This window comes from Anthonomus grandis, chromosome 5, assembly GCF_022605725.1.
Source record: "Anthonomus grandis grandis chromosome 5, icAntGran1.3, whole genome shotgun sequence".
In the NCBI taxonomy this organism is placed as follows: Eukaryota; Metazoa; Arthropoda; class Insecta; order Coleoptera; family Curculionidae; genus Anthonomus; species Anthonomus grandis.
This window is the reverse complement of record NC_065550.1, coordinates 33,403,248-33,426,768: the sequence shown is the minus strand read 5'-3', so window position 1 is coordinate 33,426,768 and position 23,521 is coordinate 33,403,248. Positions and strand designations below refer to the sequence as shown.

The 23,521-nt window shown below is 29.7% G+C and overlaps 1 protein-coding gene across 2 annotated transcripts in view; it reads left to right on the top strand.

Annotated features, from left to right (window-relative positions):
* LOC126736877 (homeotic protein distal-less-like) overlaps window positions 1–23,521 on the top strand; it is a 140,093-nt gene that overhangs the window by 101,761 nt on the left and 14,811 nt on the right. The window contains exons 3-4 of one of the 2 annotated variants that reach the window (XM_050441486.1): window positions 18,207–18,381; window positions 21,738–21,990. In XM_050441486.1, the coding sequence (XP_050297443.1) occupies window positions 18,207–18,381; window positions 21,738–21,990 (428 nt within the window). Of the gene's footprint in view, window positions 1–18,206; window positions 18,400–21,737; window positions 21,991–23,521 lie in introns of both variants that reach the window. The other variant, XM_050441484.1, reaches the window with a different exon arrangement.

Genomic DNA, 23,521 nt, shown 5'->3' with positions numbered 1-23,521 from the left:
AAATTTCCCACCCACGTTCTCGGACCCAATTTCAAAACCAACCGCTACCGGTCATATTCGTTTTTTACCATTATACGACCGCATAAATAAAGGTTAAGACTCTAATAAATACCGATCGAATTGACAACGCGGGAATTTGCTTAATAAAATCCAGAACAGGTGTGATTTGCGGTAATAGTTTAATTTACGGTTAATAAATATTAATCGGCCGTTTTATGATAAATCAACGTAAAAGGCCAAATACTATAGAGAAATTCTTAATATGTCTATAAATATTATTTACCCATTAATTATTAATTAAAAGACAGTGGAGGGGGGAGGTCAATGTCTAATCGCACACGTGTATTTAATTAGCGTGCATTTATCTGACCGCTATGGTTTAAAAAAATAGTAGTAATAATAATAAAGGAACAAAAACCCTCCCATTTGGGCCTATTTAAAATGCTCTCTTCAATGATCTTCAAGAACAATACACAATAACCTTTAGAGGTGCGGTACATCGCTTGACTGCCCGTAAGAATCCTTATGTAAATTTAAATGCCCTTTACTATAAATTTATTATGCGATGTGACGACTGTTTGGAAATGAAAAATTGAGGAAATTGGGGGTTTTTCAGGGGCCTGCATTTTCCGTTGAATGAATACACATATAGTTGAGCCCCACTCTGTTTTCATTAAAATTTATTGGGTTTTAATTGCATTAGGGATATAAGGTCGAGAAGTGAGTTAAATAGACATTTTTTGAGTTTCTACCTCATGTCATTTTTTAGCTACATCCCAAATTGCCTTAAAATCTAATGCTTGCCCCTAATATTATACTTACACATCTATAGAACCATTAAGCAGTTAATTGAGTAGCCAAATATAAAAGGCAAATCACAGACTACTCCAAAAAAATTGATATAAGGGCTTTTTTTCTTAGGCAATTGTTTTCTGCAAAAAAATTGTTTTTCATTAATCCTACCCTTACCCCCCCACCCACCCCATACAACTTACCAGTAAAAAATTGTTTGCAAAAATCACTGTTTTTCCAAAATAATGCGCATGTATAACAGCTATTTTTATCGTTAATATCTAATCTAATAACACAGTTTGTTTATTTAAATTTAATATAATTGTATATATGTATATTAATAAATATTTAATAAAAAAACAGTGCTATTCAATTGGAAATTATGGACGAAAAACGGTGATTTTTTTAAAATAATTTCTTACTGGGAAAATGTTTGGGGTGGGTGGGGAGGGTAAGGGTTATGTTGATGAAAAAAAAAGTTTTTCCAAAAAATATATATTTAATATTTAATTTAATAACAGTGGGTATTTATATCTGATATAATTTTATATAGAAATATTTAGTATAAAAACAACTTGACTAGATTAAATAATAATAACAAAAAACAGTGATTTTTCAGAAGAATTTCATTAAATATTGAAGTGTATTAATCGAGTTAAAAACTAGATACATAAATCCCGTGTCAATTATTTACATCTCCGTTAATTTTATTTTTGACATCTTTTAAATCATGAGCTAAAAAAGTAGAGTGCCCATCATACGCGTATAGATGCCACTTAATTAATCCTGGATTCTCACGAATACAAACACAAATCAATCCAGGACTCTTCTTTATCCGGGCGCCACTTTCGATCGTTATCTGGATACACATTTAAATCAATATCTGCCCTACAAGCGAACTAAACACACACACACCACCGACGAGTTTCTTACCGTCGACACCCCCTTCTGCCCCTCGTAACCCCTGAGGGTTTAAATACCTTGAAATAATTCGAAAACAAAATAGCGGTGGCCTACAATGTCAAAATAATCGCAGTGTGTAACACAATGGCTGAGTTGATTGAATAAGGATAGTTATCCACGAGGGGTTTTCCATAATGGACGTATTAAAGATATTCGCGCTATGGGGGGTGGGACGGCAACCGACGGTCGCGACGCCGCTGAATTTTTGTTAAATTTGTTGCCCTTTCAATTAATTTCAGTATTGATGAGCACCCTTTTGTCAATTTTTTAGGGGTAATATTTGATTTGCCTTTTATATTTGGCTAGTCAATTAACTGCTCAATGGTTCTATAGATGAGCGAATGTGTAATATTGAGGCAAGCATCGGGGATGTTTCTAAAACCTTTGACATTTTTGGACTTTTTGATTTGTAACTGTAGAATATACGTATATCTATATACAAAAACGAGAAATGTTCGGCATTTAAAAAAACTGACACATGATTTACGTATGTAGTTTTTAAACATTATTGTTACACCTTAAATGTTTGTGAAAAATCACTGTTTTTTGTCCTTCATCTAATTTAATAACGCTGTTTTTATACTTAATATTTATACAACTTAACAATTTACAATATTTAACATAACATGCATTATCAAACTTAATGAAATAGTGTTATTATATTAAATATTGCATATATAGTTTCTGAACAAACATTGTTTTTTATCAACACAACCCTTACCCCCCACCCACCCGAAATATTTGCCCAGTAAGAAATTCCTTTAAAAAATCACCGTTTTTTGTCCAGAATATCCAATCTAAAAGCACTGTCTTTGCATTACATATCTATTAATATAAATATATATAAGTATATTAAATTTGAATAAACAAACGGTTTTATAAGGTTAGATATTAACGACGAAACCAGCTTGTTATTTAATGGTATTATTTTGGAAAGCAAATGATTTTTGAAAACAATCTCTTACTGGTAAGTTATGTAGGGTGGGTGGGGGGGTGAGAATAGGGTTAATGAAAAACGATTTTTTTGCAGAAAATAACATGCCTGAAAAAAAACTTTTCTCACATAACCTTTTGAGTAAAACGTGAAAAAACCCTATTTTATTTTTCGAAAGCAAGGAGTATCGCTAGGAAAACTGCAGTAGTTGTGCCATTTTTTATCGCTAATAAGTGGAAAGTCAGTTTTTTTAAGTTAAACTTAAACTTCAATACCCAAAGTCCAAATAACTCTTCATACTTAAGATTTATTGATTATACGAGCATCAAATTATACAGTGTGTCCCAGGATGAGCGAATTTATACGTAAAAATGACAAAAAATTTTGTAGTTGTAATTTGACTGTTTATTAAAAAATAAAATTTAGCATGTTTTTATTTTTTTTTTTAAATCAAGCATGCCTTAATACGAGCATTCTTTAAATTTTATGAGTAGGTAAAGTAGTATTTCTATAGGCAAGATATAAAAAAAGTTTATAAGAAAAAGTTGTTTAGAATGCAAAATTCAGCCCAATGCCAAGCGGTCAAATTTCAACTACAAAATGTTTTGTCATTTTTACGTATAAATTCGCTCATCCTGGGACACACTGTATAACTTTCTCCCACGGTAGTAAAAACATAAACACCTTTGAGAACAAAAAAACTACTGTTTGTGTTTAAGAAAGAAAAAAATCCACCAGAACAACACTAAGGAGAGAGCGATAAAGGATAACCAATGTTTTATAGAATTTTTCATACTTTGTTTTTGGTTAATTACCAATGTGTGTTAGTCGTGTATGCAGTGTATGTGTGAATTGGTTGTAGATTTTTTTACGCTTTTTCTGTCTTTTTACTTTTTTATCCTAAAAGTTTGTAATTTTAATTTTAAGCTGGGGTCCTACAAAAAATATTGTCTATTATTTATATTTTTATTGTCTATTAGAAATGTTGTCTATTATATAGTTTTAAATTACCATTTTATTATTTATTGCACAGGCAAGCTCTGCAGAGCTTATGTGCCTTATTTTTATTTTAAGAATTTTTTTGCAAATTTAAAGATTTTTAATAAACATCTATTGTATTACACTGCATTTAATTTGAAAGTAAACATTATTTAATTCATATTTTTTATATCTTTTGCATAAACTATTTTACTTACTAAAAAAAAAATTACGTTTTTAATAAAACAAAACCGGGTATTTTTTGCAGAAGTTTTATTTTGTGGGTATACACAAGCCAAGAATTTTATAAAACAATATGTAATTAAATTAAATGTAAATAAATAAAAGAAGTGAATAAAGAATAACTTAATTATAAATTTTGAGGTTTCTTCGAATCTCAGCTCCAGTTAGATTTTTTTTCAGAAATTTGAATTTGATTCAGAGAAGACGAGCTCAAGTTCTTTAGACCTAATCCGAGATGTAAAATCAATATGACTTATTGCCATTTCTAAATTCTTTAGCTTCTAATAAACTCTAGGTGTAAACTTCAAAAACTTTCTTTCATTAACTTTCCTTATGTGAATTTCTAGTTCACGTCAGTACTTCAGAGTCTATTTATTACACTTACTTAAGGACATGAAATCTATTAGAAAAAGTCATTTATTGGCATTTTCTTAACTCACTTAGACCTCTGGGAACTAACTGTCAGTTAAAATCCAGTGATCCCTCATGAGTCGTATATAAAATGTTTCACATTCTGGTTCTAAAAGTACTTAACCTTCAGTTTTCTTTTTCCTATAACATATTCAGGGATCTTTCACACTTCTTAATTATTATATACAGGGTGTCATGAAATTACATCGCAATATTTTACTAGCGGCATCTTTGTCTAAAAGTAAGACAAAAATTTCATATACAAAAAACTTGAAAAGTGAATCGTTTTCATGTTACTAGATGTTTTATAATTCCTATTGAAGATGGTTTTTTGTTAATATTTTCGACTATTAACGCCTGGTCGTTATTTTTCGATTTATTTATCGTATACTACTGTTATTCTTACTAACTGATTTTATAACATTCAATGCTAAAATGTATACAGGGTCGATTAAAATTAGTGATCGGCAAAGATGAAAATGTCATAGGTTTTTTTCTGGTTACTTTGTAATTAGTTGGATAGTAAAATTAAAAAGAACCGACATTTTTACATAAAAAAGGTGCTCTTGTCTTATTTCGATAGGAGCGCTCGTTTTTAAAATAATGAGACAAATGTTTTGCAACCTACACTCGTAAAGTATTTTTGATCCTAATAAAATTAAAAGGTATGTACAAATCATCAGGTATAAACATGACTTAATTTTAAGATCAAAAACTATTTTCTTTCTTTTTTTTTTCTTTAAAATTTTATTACAAAATTGAAAATAATGTGTATATAATTGAGAAAAATTAAAACAAATAACTAGTTAGCTAAGAAAAAAAAACTGAAAATACCAAACGAAACAAACAAAAAAATTCTTGAAACCAGAGGCTTCTAGCGAAATAAGACAAGAGTACCTTTTTTACGTAAAAGTGGCTCTTTCTAATCTTACTATCCAAATAATTAAAAAGTAACTAGGAAAAAAGTTGAAATGACATTTTTATCTTTGCTGGCCACTAATTTTAACGACCCCATAATATGAAAACGATTCACTTTTCAAGATTCCTGTATATGAGGTTTTTGTCTTATAAATAAAGATGCGACCGGTAAAATATTGCGATGTAATTTCGGGACACCCCGTATTGAATTTTTTGGTAGAGAACCCGAGAAAACCGAAAATCCAGGCGAGGCGGGGCTGGTGCCCTCGAGGTCGTTTTATAGCCACGAATGCCATAAATTACATCCTTTTTGACGGGCCGATATAAAAGTAGACTGCAGCGATCTTCCAACAAATAATTCTCATTTTCACCTGAGAAAGGCTTCGAGGAAGCACAAAACCGCTTTTATACCCGCCGACATATTCCCGTGCCGCCGCTACTAACTAAATTTCTGCTGCATTTTATTGTTTTTTCGTTTTTCTTCTCTCTCTTGTGTAGTATGTGGTTGCCAGTAGCGTAGCCGTAGCGTAGCTCTAGATATGTTGGTAGGAATGGTCGTGGTTCAGTGCCTTTTTAGGGTTATTTTACTTATAAGTATATTATTTCTCGGAATATGAATTCTCGTTATTATTGAGGCTGATGCGCCTTTACTTCTTTAAATTGTTTTGTGCTGTGTAATTTTTTTTTCTGTTACAGATACAATGCGCGCCGTTGGCATTTAATATTATCTTTGTTCAGCTACTTTTTCATGTACCTATAAAACTCTGGATATAGTTTACTAGAATTTATACTTTTGTTAATTATTCACTATGACCAGTCTTGACCAGTTCAACAGCTGGTAGTTTGTGTCTTCAAAGAATTAATTAAAATTTAATCAATTAAAGCTCTTAAGAACTTCATTTTTCAATATGTTATAAAATAAATATTAACTGTCATATACAGTACTTTTCTTTAATGCCCCCCCTGTCTTTATTTTTTAAACGGATCAATTCAAAATAATAAAACTTGAGGTAATGCAATTGATGAATGAATACTATGTTTTAAAACAAAATTGACAGATGAAAATTTCAAGATGGCCGCTGGGCGCCATTTTGGAAAAAAAAATTAAATAGAAAGGGTGGTCTTGTGGCACATAATTTTGAAGCTCCTGACCAGTACTTTATAACCCTAGAATATAAATTCAATATCTTGGCGCTACATTTAATAATTACCCGAATACCAAGACACTGACATACATATCTTTACAAATTACGTAAAGAAACCATTGCACGGCATCCTATCTATCTCCATAATATTTGTTTTAGTGATAAATGTACATTTTTTCTCAACGGTAATGTTCATGGACAAAATTGTCGTTATTGGAGTGACACTAATCTCACGTCTTTCGGGAAACTCATACTCAATATCCAGAAAAAATTAACGTTTGTGCAGGGATATTGGGAAACCATATTGTGGGCCCTCTATTCATCGAACAAAATTTAACAGGTGAACTGTATTAATTGGATATGCTGGAAAATACTATTGACCCTATAATCACCGAAATTGTCGAAACGAATCCTAATGAATTCGATTCGATAACATAACAATTTCCCCGATCGTTGGATTGGTCGTCGAGGACCTGTAGAATGGCCAGCTCGCTCGCCAGATTTGGCACCTCTAGACTTTTTTTTGGGGCTATTTGAAGCAAATGGTGTACGAAACTGAACCTGCTTTAGTATTGGATTTATGACAGACAATAACGAATATTTGTAGAAATATCGATGTTAGTGTATTTGAAAATGTTTGGTGTGAAATTTGGGACCGACTGTTTTTGTGTCAAGAAGTTAAAGGTAATCATTTCCAGCATCTTCTCAATTGAACTCAATGGATTTATTCGATATATCAAGTTAAATGTTAATGAATTCGGGTAATTATTAAATGTACCGCAATTTTGTAGTAGGTAAAGATATTGAATTTATATTCTACGGCTATAAAGTACTCGTGAGGAGCTTCAAAATGGTGTACCACTAGACTACCCTTTCCATTTAATTTTTTCCACGATGGCGCCCAGCGGCCATGTTGAAATTTTTATCTGTCAATTTTATTTTAAAACATAGTATTCATTCATTAATTGTATTTATTACCTCAATTTTCAATATTTTGAATTGATCCGTTCAAAAAGTAAAGAGGGGGAGGGACATTTAAGAAAAGCACTGTATATAATTATGTTAACATTGTTAATTGTCAAAACCTCAAAAATTATAATTATTTATTCACTTCTTCATGAAAAAAAGTACAAAATAATAATGTTAACTATAACCTTAATTACATATTGTTATATGAAATTCTTGACTTGTGTATATTCAAAAATAAAACTTCTGCAAAAACTGATTACTACTTTACTGACTTAGGAGTAGTCTTTGATCAAAAACTAACATTTATACCTCATTATAAATACGTTACAAATAAAACATCCCAAATATATGGGTTCACAATAAGACATACTACAAAGTTCTACGTATACATGTTTGAGGCAGCTGTACTATGTCTACATAAGAAGTTTAGTAGAATATGTCTACATAATTTAAAACCCATATTATGAGTATTGCAATTATGACTTACAGAGTATTTAAAACAAAATGTGCTAGCATAACATACCAAAAATGCCTCCTAGTTTTTACTTCCTATATGTAGTCAATAACAATAGACATCTAAATTCTTCTCTTTTCAATATGTGTAACCTCTATAAAAAATACATGATAAAATAGATTTGTTTAATCTCTGCTTTACCTCAACTAAAAAGAATTTTGTGAAGTGTAAATAAATAGATAAATAAATTATAGATGTTCTTAACCTAAAACTTCATCTCAGTCCACGAATCATAGATGATCGCAATAAAATATTACTAGAGACATTTAGTACGTAGAAGGTCAAAATATGCTAGAAAATCTCTTTTTTCAGGGTGTTTACAAGCATAAAATAAAATTTAAAAATCTTAGAAATACTTTTGAAATATAATATATTTAATTCGCAATTTAAACACAATCTGTAAACAGTCGTGCATAAATTCCCAATAAATTTACCTTAATACCATAAAATTATAATTAAGTCATTTTGTAAGCAATGAATTAACTAACGTTGTAAACGTAAAACGCTGTCATTACACCACAATTTATTTATAATAAATTTAAATGTCTATGATTATTTTTTTTTTATTAAAAAAGCAAAAGAATAATTTGTTTTTGTTTTTAATTATTTGGTAATTTTTTTAGTCCACTCACTTTCGAGTCCTAAAAATGACTATGGATACAGATACAGAATAAAAATTATCTGGAAAATATTTTTATATTCAAAAATTATTTTAAAAATAAATATAAATATTAACATATGTTACATCAAATACCTGGGATAAATTAAAACTGTAAATTTCTGGAAGGCATAACAAATGTATGTCGAATGACTGTCGAAACACACAAGAAATTATATCAAATACATGAAAAAAAATAAAAAATTTAAAGTTGAGTGCCTGGATAATCCGTTTAATTATTTAACTGGTATAAGGATATACAAATGAGAATTCAGCTTTTCCTATATTATCGTTTAATTTATTTAATAATGTTTAGACTGCCTGAAAACAAAAAGGCAAAAGAAATTATTCCGAAAACTTGCAAAAAAATTAATAATACTGTAAACTGATTGCCTTTCAAAAAACCTGAGAAACCCAAAAAAAATACTTAATTTTCCACACAGGACATTTAATGTGTAGTTCTATAGGAGAGGTAAGGGGTGCAAAAAAAAACCATCGAAACCAAATTTACTTCAAAAACAATACGAACCGCAACAGTTTATAACAGTAATAAAACCTATAAAAAAGTATCTTACTGCATCGAATTAAAAGTTGTTTGCATTTAACACCCGTTGCTTTTAGTAGGTAATAAAATGCGCTTCGTGTGGCACCCATAAAAAAAAATTATTAATATTTCATTTTATGTAACTTGTATAATTATTATATAAGAAATTTAAATTTATATAATAAAATTCCGTTCTGATTTTAACGTGTTAAAGCCGTCAACTACATGACAGGTAGCCGCGAGCGCGGGTTCTTTGTTATTTCTATTTGGTCATATATCGGGTACGTGACCGAAATATCCGATGTCCGCGGAAGCACCCGTAGATTGAAACATTCCCCGTATATCTATATATATAAAAAACTTCATTATTTTTTATTTTGTTTTATTTTCTTATTTCCCCCGATTGATGGGAGAATGTTGGTTGGCATCGTCGGTTTTTGTTTTGCTCGTATAAAGCCGCTATAAAACAGGAAAGGACTTGGGACGGTTTACATAATAAATAAATAAATCGTTCTACTTCTAATAATAATAATAATAATAATAATGTTTATTTATTTAGCATATTGCTACATACAAGTACAATAATATATATTATAATTTTTAAAAACATATTTACAATATCTTGATAAAACTAGTAAATATAAAAAGTAAGCGAATAAATAATAAATGAGTAAAATACAACGTTAAACTACACAAATATTAAAATTCTCTTATATAACTACATTCCTTAATATTATTTGGTAACTTATTAAATTCGATTAACTATTTATAAAGAATAGAATTCATCATTTCGCTAGAATAGCATCTATAACAATAATAATATATTTATTTAGCATATTTGCTACATACATATGGGAACAAGGCAAGATTCGAGAAACTACAAACTCATAATTAACAATATAAAACATATGCACAGATATAATTTTAAACGATACTAAGAAGTGTAAAATAAAAGACAATTAAAATATAAAACACTTACATATGTAAATATATGTCTTTTCAATATTTTTCTAAAATCATTAAAATATTTAAGACCTTTGTGTAGAATAGTGTTTGTCATTCTGTTTGAAGTATGTCTACCCATCAATACAAAATTCTTCTGTTGTCTAGTAGCAATTTATTTTTTAATTTAAAAATAAACATAGTAACAGGTACTAAGTAATATTTTTTGTTTTAACGATAGGATATTTAGTACATTTAACATATTATCTACCGAAAGTAGTCCCACCTAGATAATGCATTTTTTAATTTATTACGTGCCTGAAATAGTCAATGAAAGTTTAGAGTCAAGTTATTTTTAAATCTTTTAAGCAAATAATTTCACTTTACTAGTCTAGGCAATTGCAGTTTAACAGCAGATCATCATTTCCTATTATATCCAGCTAGTTGAAGTGATTATTCGGTTTTTTTAGGCACAAAAACTTGTTATTTATTTTTTATTCCAAGCAGTTCCAGTTATTTTTAAGCCTTTTCTTATTTTCTGTTAATTAAAGTTATTTTCTACTGCTTCCAGGTTGTCCTACGTCTATATTGACATTTTTTGAGACAGTCAAAATGGCTTCTTAATTATTATTCTAGACAGTTGAGGACATTATTCGGTTTTTTTAGCCACAAAAACTTGTTATTTATTTTTTATTCCAAGCAGTTCCAGTTATTTTTAAGCCTTTTCTTATTTTCTGTTAATGAAAGTTATTTTCTACCGCTTCCAGGCAGTTGACGTCCATATTGACATTTTTTTGAGGCTGTTAAAATGGCTTCTTAATTATTATTCTAGGCAGTTGAAGTCATTCGTTTTTTTTTGCCACGAAAACCTTGTTATTTATTTTTTATTTCAAGCAGTTCCAGTTATTTTAAAGTCTTTCCTTATTTTTTGTTAATTAAAGTTATTTGTTACTGCTTCCAGGCAGTTAACGTCCATATTGAAATTTTTTTCAGGCAGTAAAAATGGCTTCTTAATTATTATTCTAGGCAGTTGAAGTCATTATTCCTTTTTTTTTGCCACGAAAACCTTGTTATTTATTTTTTATTCCAAGCAGTTCCAGTTATTTTTAAGCCTTTTCTTATTTTCTATTAATTAAAGTTATTTTTTACTGGTTCCAGGCAGTTGATGTCATTGAGTTTTTTCAAGAAGATTTTATGTATTTTTATGCATATATTTATTATAAGTTTGTCAACCATTATTTCCGGTTTGGTTCAGGCATTTGGACTAGATTTGTATTTCTTCCAGTTTATTTATTTATTTTTTTTAGAAACGGGCTATTCAACCGATAGACACAGCTGTCCAATTACTGAATTGTATAAAGTATATAAAGAAAAATTCAATAGTCTAGCGAGTATTCAACATTTCTAATAAGACATACCGAAACTAACAAAGCTGTACCTAATTTTTTTCCTTATGTTGAAATTTAAATAAAAAATATCAAATTGTAACTGTTTAATTTTGTCGAATCTCTAGCCTAATAATACTAAAAGAAAGCCTTGTACATACTAAAGGTGTAAGGGTTGGAGTTTATGTGACTAAGACAGAAATTAATATCAAGTAATTTAGAGTGATAATTTTTCGAGTGATTATATATTAAAAAAAATTCAAATTATTATTGCCTCTATAAAAATGTGTTGGTCTAATAAAACGGCTATTAAGAAAATGTATGTACTTTCCTTCTAAAGGCTGTATTCGTGTTATTTAATTATACAATGTTAGTAATGAGTAACTTAGTAATAAGTTTTTTATAGCTCTAGGTGCTATTCAACCATTAATTTGCTATAAAAAGTTTCACCTAGATCTTTGTTAGTATCAACACATTTAAATTTAGAGTTCAAGAGTTGAAGCTTATATGAAGGTGGTGTTGTTGAGCCTGTTTTTGTTGCAATATTTAGAAAATGTATTTAAGTTAAGAGTTAGTTATATATACTTTTAAATCGTTTGCATATAAAGTATGTATGTTCAGTACATGAAAGACACTTTAAAAAAACATTAAAGAGTAAGGGACCCTGTGAGCCTTCAGGTACTCCTGATGTAACATCTGCATCTTTAGATCTTATGCCATGAATTACCACAAATTGGACTTTAGAAGTTGTTGCAATGTTTCCAGACCGTCGTATTTCGAATTTTCTTAAGGTTTTTGGAACAATGCCATTTTTTTACAGGTAATTAAAATTAAATGCGATTTTATTCCGGGTATTTGGACTAAACGTGCATTTTTGCCAAACACCATAATTTTTTGTCTATTTTAGTAATCAAAGTCGTGTAAATTTTTCAAGCATTATTATTTCTGGTTTGGTTCAGGCAATTGCAATTATTTCTGATTACTAATATTTTATTTATTCCAGGCAATTGGACCATTTTTAAGTAATTCAAATTTACTCAATTTTACTTAAAAACTACCGCAAATAATATCAAAATTACAATTTTTTTTAATTGCGCATTTTTGATAAGGAATTATCACCATTTTATCAAAGATTGCTCCAAAATGCCAGAAGATATTCTATAAAATACCCTAATTTTACTAATAATAACTTTAAAATACCATTTTTTTCCAAATAAAAATGCATTAAAATTTCCGATCTCTTATTCCTAATAATTAAAGTCAATTTTAAATTTTAAAATCAATTAAATCCTGAAATGTACGAAAAATTGCGCGAAATGCATCTTACTAAATGAGTTGGATATGGAGTCAAATAAAACTCAGATTTTAGGTTTTAATATTGCCGATGTTTCGGCCTATATTAGGCCATCCTCAGGGCGATAAAAAGTAAAAACCTTTCGACCATAAACATTGACTGTATAAGCATAAAACGTAATGAACATCAAGAAATGCTTATAATATACAATGGTCTTTTTGCTTCTTAAAAATTAGTGAAATAGGATAATGATTTAATTATTATAATGATGCTTCTTAAGGTATGCCTCCAATTAGCTATTTGATTGTTTGGTTGCAAAATAATTAACCTGCAAAGGTTTGTGATTTTCAGTATAGTTTTTGTCATAGAAAATCCACTGCAATAAATTTTAATGAAAGAACTTAAGCAAGTAGATGTCATTTATACTGACTTTTCTAAAGCATTCGATCGAATTGATCATAAAGTTTTGTTTGAGAATTTGTTGTCTGTGGGTTTTCATACTCAATTGGTTTAAAAGTTCACAAAAAACCGAAAAAAAATTCTTTTTTTGTGTTAATAACGTGTTCAAGAATATTCAACTTATTCGGTGCCTATGTAGTAAATATCCTCAAGAATATGGAATATTTACTGAAAAAATTGGCAAAATTCAAATCAAATCAAAAAACTTTTATTTATTTATTGATAAATAGGCAAAGCCCAATTACATTTGTGTTAAACTTTTAAATTTACAACAGTAATACATAATTTAAGTAACATACCTAATTACAGAAAATGGTTAGGTAGTAATAACTAATAAATAATGTTTACTGAAACTTGACCCAATGGCAATTTTAAAATCTAAAACTTGAGTTTTATTTGACCCCACATCGAACTCACATAAAAAAACTGGAGAAACTTTCAAAATCTAAAAAGTACTTCAAACATCTAGAAGACACAAGACATGATTCTGAAGATCATGGAAACAGGAAAATTTGTTTAGAATTTATAGAAAATATAAAAACTAACTCCACTACCTTGAAAATTATTAAAATTTATTTGATACTCCTGCAAGATGATGTCCAACTACCGGAATAAATAAAAATTTCACACGAATAAGATTCTTAAGGCCTGGAAGATGTGAAACATTTATTTGAAATCCCTGGAAGAAATAGACATTTATTTCAAATGCCTGCAACCTAAAATAATGCAAAAATTACTAACAAGCATAAAAATGATTTTCAAAGGTAAATTCTCTTAAAAAATATCTCGTCATTATTTTTAAAGCTCAAAAGAGCACCTTTAAAATGTCATCTGCAGATGATAGCTTCATAATTTTTCAATATAAACGCAAATTTCCAAACTAGAGTAGAAAAATAAGGAAAACCTTACTCCTCGTCGTTTAGCCCGTCTCTGTTGACAAAACCCGCTGGAATAAAAAAAAAATAATATATGCATCGTCCGCGTCACCAGCTGCAAAAATCCCTCGACTCGGCATCATAGTACAAGCCTGCAGGAGTAATCTGTCATTCACTGAAAGTCTTCAACTTTACGTTTATTTTTATTCATTATGAATTGTAATTAAGAAAAAAAAAGGACGACGAGAGAGTATACGAGAACGAGAGCGAGAGAGAGAGAGAGACATAGATAGACGAGTGCTTGCAAAACGCCACAATCTCCACGATAATCTTGAAGACCTTGTAACATTTCCTTACCGGAGCCGAGCGTTCGGCGCACAACCTTTAAAGAACCCGAGGGCATTCGTAGATATATACACACACACACACACACACTCACGACTTATTTACTAAATTATCTAAAATTGGTGTGTTGCTTACTACGTTTGACAATAGAGGAAAATTCATACTTGACTTCCTTTTCTTGGCTGTGGCAGAAGCGGCCTTTGTGCACAACGTTGCCACCTGAATCTAAGACCTTGATGCTTTTATGGGCTTTTTTATGGCTATTTTTTTTTTGTTTTTTTTTTTAAGGAAACGACGTGAATTCTGGAATGTTTATTTGGGTTAATGAGGTTCTTTGTAATTGAGCCGTTTATGAATGAAGTGAATAATCATATCGGTATTGAATACTATAAAATGATATCTTTGTCATAAGTAAATGTGGTCGAATGGTATCGAAGTATGGAAGTATAGCACAAGGTGCCTAATGACTCGAATAAATTGAAAAATCAGTTCAAATGCTGAAATATATAAAACCTCCATTTTACAGGTAAAAAATACGTCAAATGCCTGTTAATTCTGAATTGGAATAATAGATGAAAAAAATTCAGTCGATTTCCAATGATGTATTCTTTTAATTATTTCTAGGGAAAATGTCGATTTTTTCAGGAAAATTTTGAGTTTGTCATTTGAAAATTTTGAAATTTCTTCACTTCTGCTTAGAAAAATTTTAATTTTTTGAGGTTCAAAAAATTTTGTTTTTGTTTAGAGGGTTTTTATGAAAAATTTTAATTAATTTCTTAATTTTCATTAGAAATTTATGTTTTTTCTAAGTAAAATTTTGAATTTTTTGCTAAGAAAATTTTAGATCTTATTATGAACATTATTTCAATATTATTTTCGATGTTTTTAAAAAAACTAATTTTTTTTGTTTTAAATAAAAATGTGGAATTTATCTGAGGAAGAAACTGATTTATTTTGAAAATATATATATATTTTTTTTAATTTTTTTTTTAAAGAAAACACTTGTTATTAAAAGTTTAAATTTTTCTTGATTTATTTTGAACTTTCTTGAATTTTATTTGTATTTCTTGAATTTTGATATCTCTAGAAGAATTTGCTTCATTTGCTTTTCCCTATATTTGTTTTTTTTTAATTTTCTGCAATTTTTCTTTTATTTTATTTTTTCATGTAGCAGATTTTGCCAAATAAAGATTATTATTATTTTTTATCTTTGAATTCTCGAATTTTTTTGTATGTTTTTAGAAAAATTTTTGAATTAATTTTTTTTAATAATACTTCAAGTGACTGGAATAATGTTTGTTAATTCCTGAAGGACATAAAACATCATTCCTAAAAGAAATTACAAAAAATTGTTTTCGGGACCTTGAAAATGTGACAAAATAATTGGAAATTGCTAAAAGATGTAAAAAATCGCATCAAATGGCTAAAAAACATGACTAAATTCTTAGACTCCTGAAAGACAATAACAATTCAAATCAGATTTATTCAGTCACATTCAAATCAAAAATAAAAATCCTGGAAAATCTTAAAAATTATGCCAAATGAGTGGAATCAAAAAAAAATTGAATGTCTTAATTAAAAAATCAAGTAAAGTGAAAAAGAACTGAAATATATGAAAAATTGTGAACAGGACCTAAAAAAATCATGAAAATATACGTCAACAGATAGAGCTTAAAACCTAGGCATGCCTGAAAAATGAAAAATTACTGGAGCTTCCTGGAAGATATTTATAATTAATTATAGTCTCTCAGCAATATAAAAAATAACGTCAAATGCCTCGAATAATATATGTTCTTTTATAAATTCCTGAAGGACATTTTTTCAATTGCCTGGAAAACAGACAAAAATACGTTAAATGCTCCGAGGAATTAATTTAAAAAAATGCACGAAGCCTAAAAGAGATAAAGAATTGAAATAATTTTCCCTGGCCTGGAAAATTAAAGAAATTCATTAGAAATTCGTGACAGATGTAAAAAAACCTGGAAAACCTAAAAAGTTATCTCAAATTTCTTAAAATTTTCTCAAATTCGTAAAATATATGAAGAATATATATGCAGGACTTGAAAAACATGAAAAGTTACGTCAAGGCATAGAGAATTGCTAAAGCCTGAAGCCTTAAAGAAATAAAAACTATTTCAAATTCCTACTAGAGTAAAAAAAATATATAATATGAGTAAAATTAAAAAAAGTACTTCAAAGACTTAAAAAATAAAATTCAAATACCTGAAAGATATGAAAAAATTTAACTAATTTTGAAACAAGTATAAAATGACTCCAAGAGCGTGAAAACAATATAAAATGAAAAATAATTTCAAATCCTTTAAAAATAACATCAAATTTCATAATGGCTTAATATGGCTGACTGACGAACCCTTGCATTCAGTCTCTGCCTTTTGATTTTTATTTTAAATTTGCTTTTTTTTCTTATCTTTATTATTAAATTGATTTAATAAATTAAAGAATTTATGTCATTTGGAGCTTAAGGGGCAAATCTGAATCTAGCTCAAAAGCTATTATTAGACTCATAAAAATTGTTCATATATGAAATTATTCCCTGGGAAATATGTTTTCCTTGAGTGAAAACTCGATTTAGATAATCTGAGAGAAAAAAATATCCTGAAACTAAATGTTCCAGTTAAGCCAATTTTACACTCAAAATCCACAGAAATCATCTACAGGGTGCCCTCTATAATTCTTTAAAGGAATTATATAAATATCTTAAATAGTTTGGAAGTTACATGCCGAAATGTCCAAGAACATTAAAAAAATTCAAAACTTTTTGCAAAAGCAATTTTTTCTACAAACCTCAAATTTGGTAAGCATTGGACCTTGGAGAGCAAAACTGGCTCTAACTCAGAAACTAATATACCTAAAAAAATTATTTATGTATAAAATTAATCCTTGGAAAATACTTTTTTCTTAAGTTGAAATTTTATTTAGGTACCTCTAAAAGTTTCCAAGTGATCCTTAAAGGAACCAAAAAATGTATACGAAAATTTAGCTTGAAAATCAAGTGATCTAGTTAAGCCAATTTTTCACTCAGAATCACTTTTTTTACATAAAGTTCATCTACAGGGTGTTTGTCATAACGTTGTAAAGAAATTATAAAAATATCTTTAATAGTTTAAAAGTTATATGCCAAAATATCCAAGAATAATAAAAAAATTTAAAACTTGCAATGTGCCACAGACCTCAAATTTGGTAAGCATTGGACCTTGGAGGACAAAAGCAGTTTCAGCTCAGAAACTATTACATCTACAAATATGGTTCATATATGAAATTATTCCTAGGGAAACACGTAATTTTTGTGTAAAAACTTTATGTAGGTACCTCAAAAAGTTTCCAAGTAATCCTTGAAAGACTTACAAAAAAATTTACCTTGAAATCAAGCGATCTAGTTGGGCCAATTTTTCACTGAGAGTTTCGTTTTTTACATATAATTTATCCATAGGATGTTTGCTATAATACTGTAAAGAAATTATGAAAATATCTTTAATAGCTTGGAAGTTATATGCCAAGTTTTGAAATTTGGTTTGAACCTTAGAAGAAAAAGCTGGTTCTAGGTCAGAAACTATTATACCTACAAAAATGGCTTGTATATAAAATTCTTTATTTGAAAAGTTTCAAATTTTAGAGATTTAATTTTTTTTTTTCACTAGTAGACAATTTATTTTTTTTTACAGAATTACACTTATATATTAAATTAAACACAAACCAATGACAGAGATCTCATATTTTATGTCTAGATAATTTTGTTTAAGTATATCAAATTCACGTGGAACATTTGGACTATTTCTCTGGATGACCTAAACCCAACGTTCTTCTTCATTGTTCCAGGTGAAAATATGGTTCCAAAACCGTCGCAGTAAATACAAGAAAATGATGAAGGCGGCCCAAGTAACCGGCGGTACCAACAACAACTGTAACTCCGGATCCCATTCTGGACTGTTGGGAGGTAGCGGGAATCTCCCGTCGTCAAGTCCCGGACCCCAAAGCCAAAACATGATGCAAGGTAGGATTAAGCTTGAAGGTAATGGCCTAATGCCTTATTTAAAATTTAACCGACCAAAGAATTTGGTTTATTTAATTAATATTATTATTAAAGGTGAAAAAGGGGGTTACATAACCGTTTTGTCTCAAATTAAAAATAAAAAAAAAATACGAATTCCAGGTAGCGCCTTGTCACAAAGGACCCGGCGCTATGAATCTTTAAAAGGCGCGTTTCATTTCGCCCGGAATTAGTGGAGATATCTCGTTTTTAAATTATACCAACGGAGTTTTAATTTATGCACGGCAATTAATTATCAATTTATGTTTGAATGTCTTTTTATGCCTGTTGCGCGTTCTGAACGGGAATGGAGTCGTTCGTTAACACACACACACAGAAGCCGCTATTTTTTAATTACTTGTTTATTGGTTGCTGGTGTGTGCTTTGAAAATTCAGTAAAAGTCTTCGGAAAAAAATCACGTTCTTTAGTTTTGTCATATCTGAATGATTATTAGTAAACCATGATTTTTATGACCAAAAATTAATTAATAAGAAAGATATGAGCCAAGTAAATCACTGCTAACCAAACAGATTTTATTTGGTGATTCTAGCTTCAGTAGATCAAAAATTATTCATCAAAACCTATTAGCTTGACCGAGTTAAGGTCTGCTGACGTGAACCAAAATTTAAATAGCCATATCATTAAAACGGCCAATGATATCAAAATAATTTTAATGGCATTTGGTAAATCATCACGGATACTTTTATTTTAATTTAATTTTGATCCGCAAAAATCAATAATTAAAGAAGATATTAGTTATTTTTAAGTTGTAACTCCTCTGAAGGAGACATCTGGCTTAACAGCTCAAATATTTCTTCATATATTAGGCTAAGAAATTCACTAGCTATCAGTATTATTAAGCAGATCATTGCTAACCAAACAAAGTTATTTTTTTAGTTCTAGCTTATGTACATTAAAGGTTATTTGCGAAAAATTATGAGCTTAACCCAGTGACTGTCTGCAGACGTGAAGCAAAATTTAAATAGCCATATCTTTAAAACGGCCAATGATATCAAAATAATTTTAATCACGTTTAGTAGATCATCATAAATACTTTAACATTGATTTTAATATTAATCACCAAAAATGAATAATTAAAGAAGATATGAGCCATTTTTTAGTCGCAACTCGTCTGAAGGAGACATCTGGCTTAACAGCTCAAATATCTCTTTTTATATTGGACTAAGAAATTCATTGGCAATCAGTATTGTCAAGCGATTGTTGCTAACCAAAGAAAGTTAGTTTTTTGATTCTAGCTTCAGTATTTCAAAAGTTATTTACCAAAAATTATGAGTATGACCCAGTGACTGTCTGCCGACGTGAAGCAACATTTAAATAGCCATATCTTTAAAACGGCCAATGATATCAAAATAATTTTAATAACGTTTAGTAGATCATCATAAATACTTTAACTTTGATTTTAATATTAATCACCAAAAATCAATAAGTAAAGAAGATGAGCCGTTTTTAAGTCGCAGCTTGTCTGAAGGAGACATCTCGCTTAACACCTCCAATAATTCTTCTTATATTAGACTAAGAAATTCATTAGCTATCAGTATTATCAAGCAGATTATTGTTAACAAAAAAAATTGTTTTTTAATTCTAGGTTCAGTATTTAAAATGCTTCAGTAGTAAAAAATCAAAAGTTATTTACTAAAAATTATGAAAAATTATGAAAAGAATTATTACTTAAAAAAATCATATCAGTGTGCCATAACTTACGAGGTGTTTTTTAAAGGAACCTTAACCTTACCACTTTTTATTTTTTTAAAATGCCGTTTGATCTATCAAAATATAACGTAACATAACGAAATATAACGTAACATAAAATTTATCGTAATATAACTTTTTGAAGCAAAGTTCCTTTGAGGAACCCCTTGTATACCTAAAGTTAAATTAAGTTAAATAAGTTTTGAGTTTTTTGAGTTTGAGTTTAAAATTTATATAAAAAAAAATACTTTTTTTTAACACACACACACGTATTAACCTAACACTACTTTCAGAATTCACCCCTTCATATTATTGCAAAGGATAATGCGCAAGCTTTAAAAAGTAGTCCATTAGCCTGCGGTAGATATAGGTTCTCTGTGCTAGCATTTTGGCCAAAAAAGAATCAACTGGGGTGCCAATTTAACTGACCTATAATGGTGATACCGGTCTGTTTATCATATTCAGTTTGTATGTGTAAAATCAATGAGTATCTGCAATTGCAAATTCAGTCCTTCTTATTTTACATTTAGACAAAAATCGATCATATAAAAATAAAACAAACAAATACTGTTCTGTCAACTTTTGGAATATTAAAATATACTCACCGGGAAACCTCGGTCTCCTTGCAGTTTCTCAATTCACAACAATTAATACAATGTTACATGCCAATATTTAGATATACGATAATAGGATTTCTCTTTGTTTGGCGACTAGCTATAGCCTGCACTCGAGGAATTTTACAATCGATCCTAATTGAGCAGAGGCTTTCACACCTAATTGTGCGGGAACCAAAAATGCCCAATATAAAACAGATCTGTACGAACTTACTCATAATGGCCATACTTCTAGATACTTAAGATCAACTATTTCTCTCATATTCATTACTATTTAATGTGGCCACTAACCCCTCTTTCACACACACTTCTTTCAAACGTTACTTTCTGACTGCCTCACTCGTTAACCTTTTTTGTGTATCCTCTGGAGGAATTATTAAAGAGCTTTAGCCATATACTGTACAATTTAACTAAGATATTTTAAAAAGTGCCTGAAATCATAACTTTGCAAGAGTAACTTTTTTTTTCCAAATTAAATGGAGAATCTAACAATTAACTTCTTATAAAAAAAATTATCATCTCGCAGATTTGAGACAAAAAAGGACCAAGTCCCCCCGTATGTTACGCGACTAGCATTTTTTTTTAAATTGGCTTGATCAGTAATTGATAATTCACTACAATAACCTGTATGCGAAATTTAATTAAAATTGAGCTGGTAGCTTAAAAGTTATGATAAATAAACAATTAATTATTCTTAACTTTAACACCCTTTATCTTTGTTATTTAACGTTTCTGAGAAAAATTTTATAATGAAAGTCTATTTATTTTTAAATTCTCTATCACGTATTAAAATTAATGACGTTTAAACTGGACCATTGATATACAATAAATATAGATTAAAAGAGTTTGGTTTTAAAAGGCAAACAAATTGAGAATAAAAGAAGAGAATAATAAAATAGGTTTTACATATGATACTAAAAGGTTTAAAAATAATAAGATAATTTAAGTTAGAAATGAATTTTATAAATGTTTATACGGTTTTATTGTTGTTTCAGGTGGGGGCGGTTCGTCTAGCGGATCGCCGGCGGCGGGCGGCTACATGCAACACCCGAGCCCGACGCCCAGTTCGACGCCGGGGTCGGACATGTCGGGACAACCGGCGCCGAGTCCCGTGGGCGGTTGGGACGTCAAACCCCAACAGCCGGTGCACCCGCATCCTCCGCATCCCGCGCCCCATCCGCATCCCCCTACACACAACTACCTCCCACAGTACTCGTGGTATCCGACGGATAATCCCGGCCTACTTACGTAAGTACCAAATCAGTTTTTTTTTTGTTAAGAAATAATCATTCATGAATTATGCTCCACATAAAACTGTTAAGGTCACAAAGCCAAAAGCTCTATCGTTGACCCCCAATTTAAAACTTCTTATGAAAGAAAGGGACAAGGCTCTTCAAAAATTGAAAGCTTCAAAATCAGTTGGAATAGATAGGATAAAGAAGTGAGGAATTATTCACTTCCTGTGATCAGATCTGAAAAAAGAGAATATATCAATGTTAATAGGACCACAAAATCAGCTAAAGAGCCATGGGCTATTTTTAGTAACTTTAACATTTATACTACTAAGCAACAAAACACCGAATTGCCAAGTAATCTTGTAAATCCTGAAATAATAAAATCAACATTTCGCTTAATATTGTAGCGAAATTCGGGAACACACTTTTATTGTTAACGTCAAAAACACTAACCTAACTCGCCTTGACTGTCGTTTAATTGTTTCCAAGGTACAAACTGACTAAACAATTAAAAACTGAATGAATTGTCACGAAGCGCGTCCTTTTTAAAACCCGATGGAATAGTTTCGAAATATTTAGAATTATCTTCATTGTTTTTGCCGAAAGAGACTAATAATTTTAGGAGAATACTGACAGTCAAAGCAAGCATGTATACAAATTCTAGAAAATTAGAACTACAGGGATTTACAATAATATAACCTAAATACCCTAAATTGGGGCTCTCGAACAACATGAACTACTTAAAAACTAAACACTATAGATAAAAATAATAAACCAAATGTAAGTAGAACCCTAAAGAAACCCTACGAATCACCTTTAACTACAGAATACTAATAAAAATAGTACAAAAACTTGGAGAATAATTAACGTATTTACATTTTCATAATAATATATACAACAATTAGTGCTTTAGCAGTGGATACAAATGATATTATTTAAGCATATGAGAAGGGATTAAAGAGCATCCTCATACTCCTGGATTAGTCAAAAGTCTTCGACAATAAATCACGAATATTATGAATTTGAATTAGATTCATCAGAACTTATTAATTCATAGATCGAAATCAGAACTCAAATAATAAAATTATGTGACGAGTATTCCAGTGAGATTATCATCTAAAATCACCACATTTTTATCAAGTGGAAGCATTTGCGGATCACATACAGCTGGTCTGTCATTTTAACAAGACTTCACAAGACTTAACTCTGTCAAATTTGAGCTTCTCTTTTTCCATCGTGTAACAAGAATAAAAATTAATTTTAATAACATAAATATACAAGACGGAGCTGGAAATTTGTTAATCTGCGTGTAATTTAGGACTTTTGATTGATTATGAGCTAAATTTTGAGAGCCACGTTAAGAATCGAATACAAAAGGCTTATGTATCTCCAAAACCAACTATACAATAGCCGAGTTATTTTAAATATCAATAAAAAAAAAATAATTTGAGTCTCTTGTACTCTCCCATTTTAACTATAATTTTCGCATTATGTATGTATTCTGCGCTGCCATTAAAATTTAAGTTTGCATCTAGAATAGTACC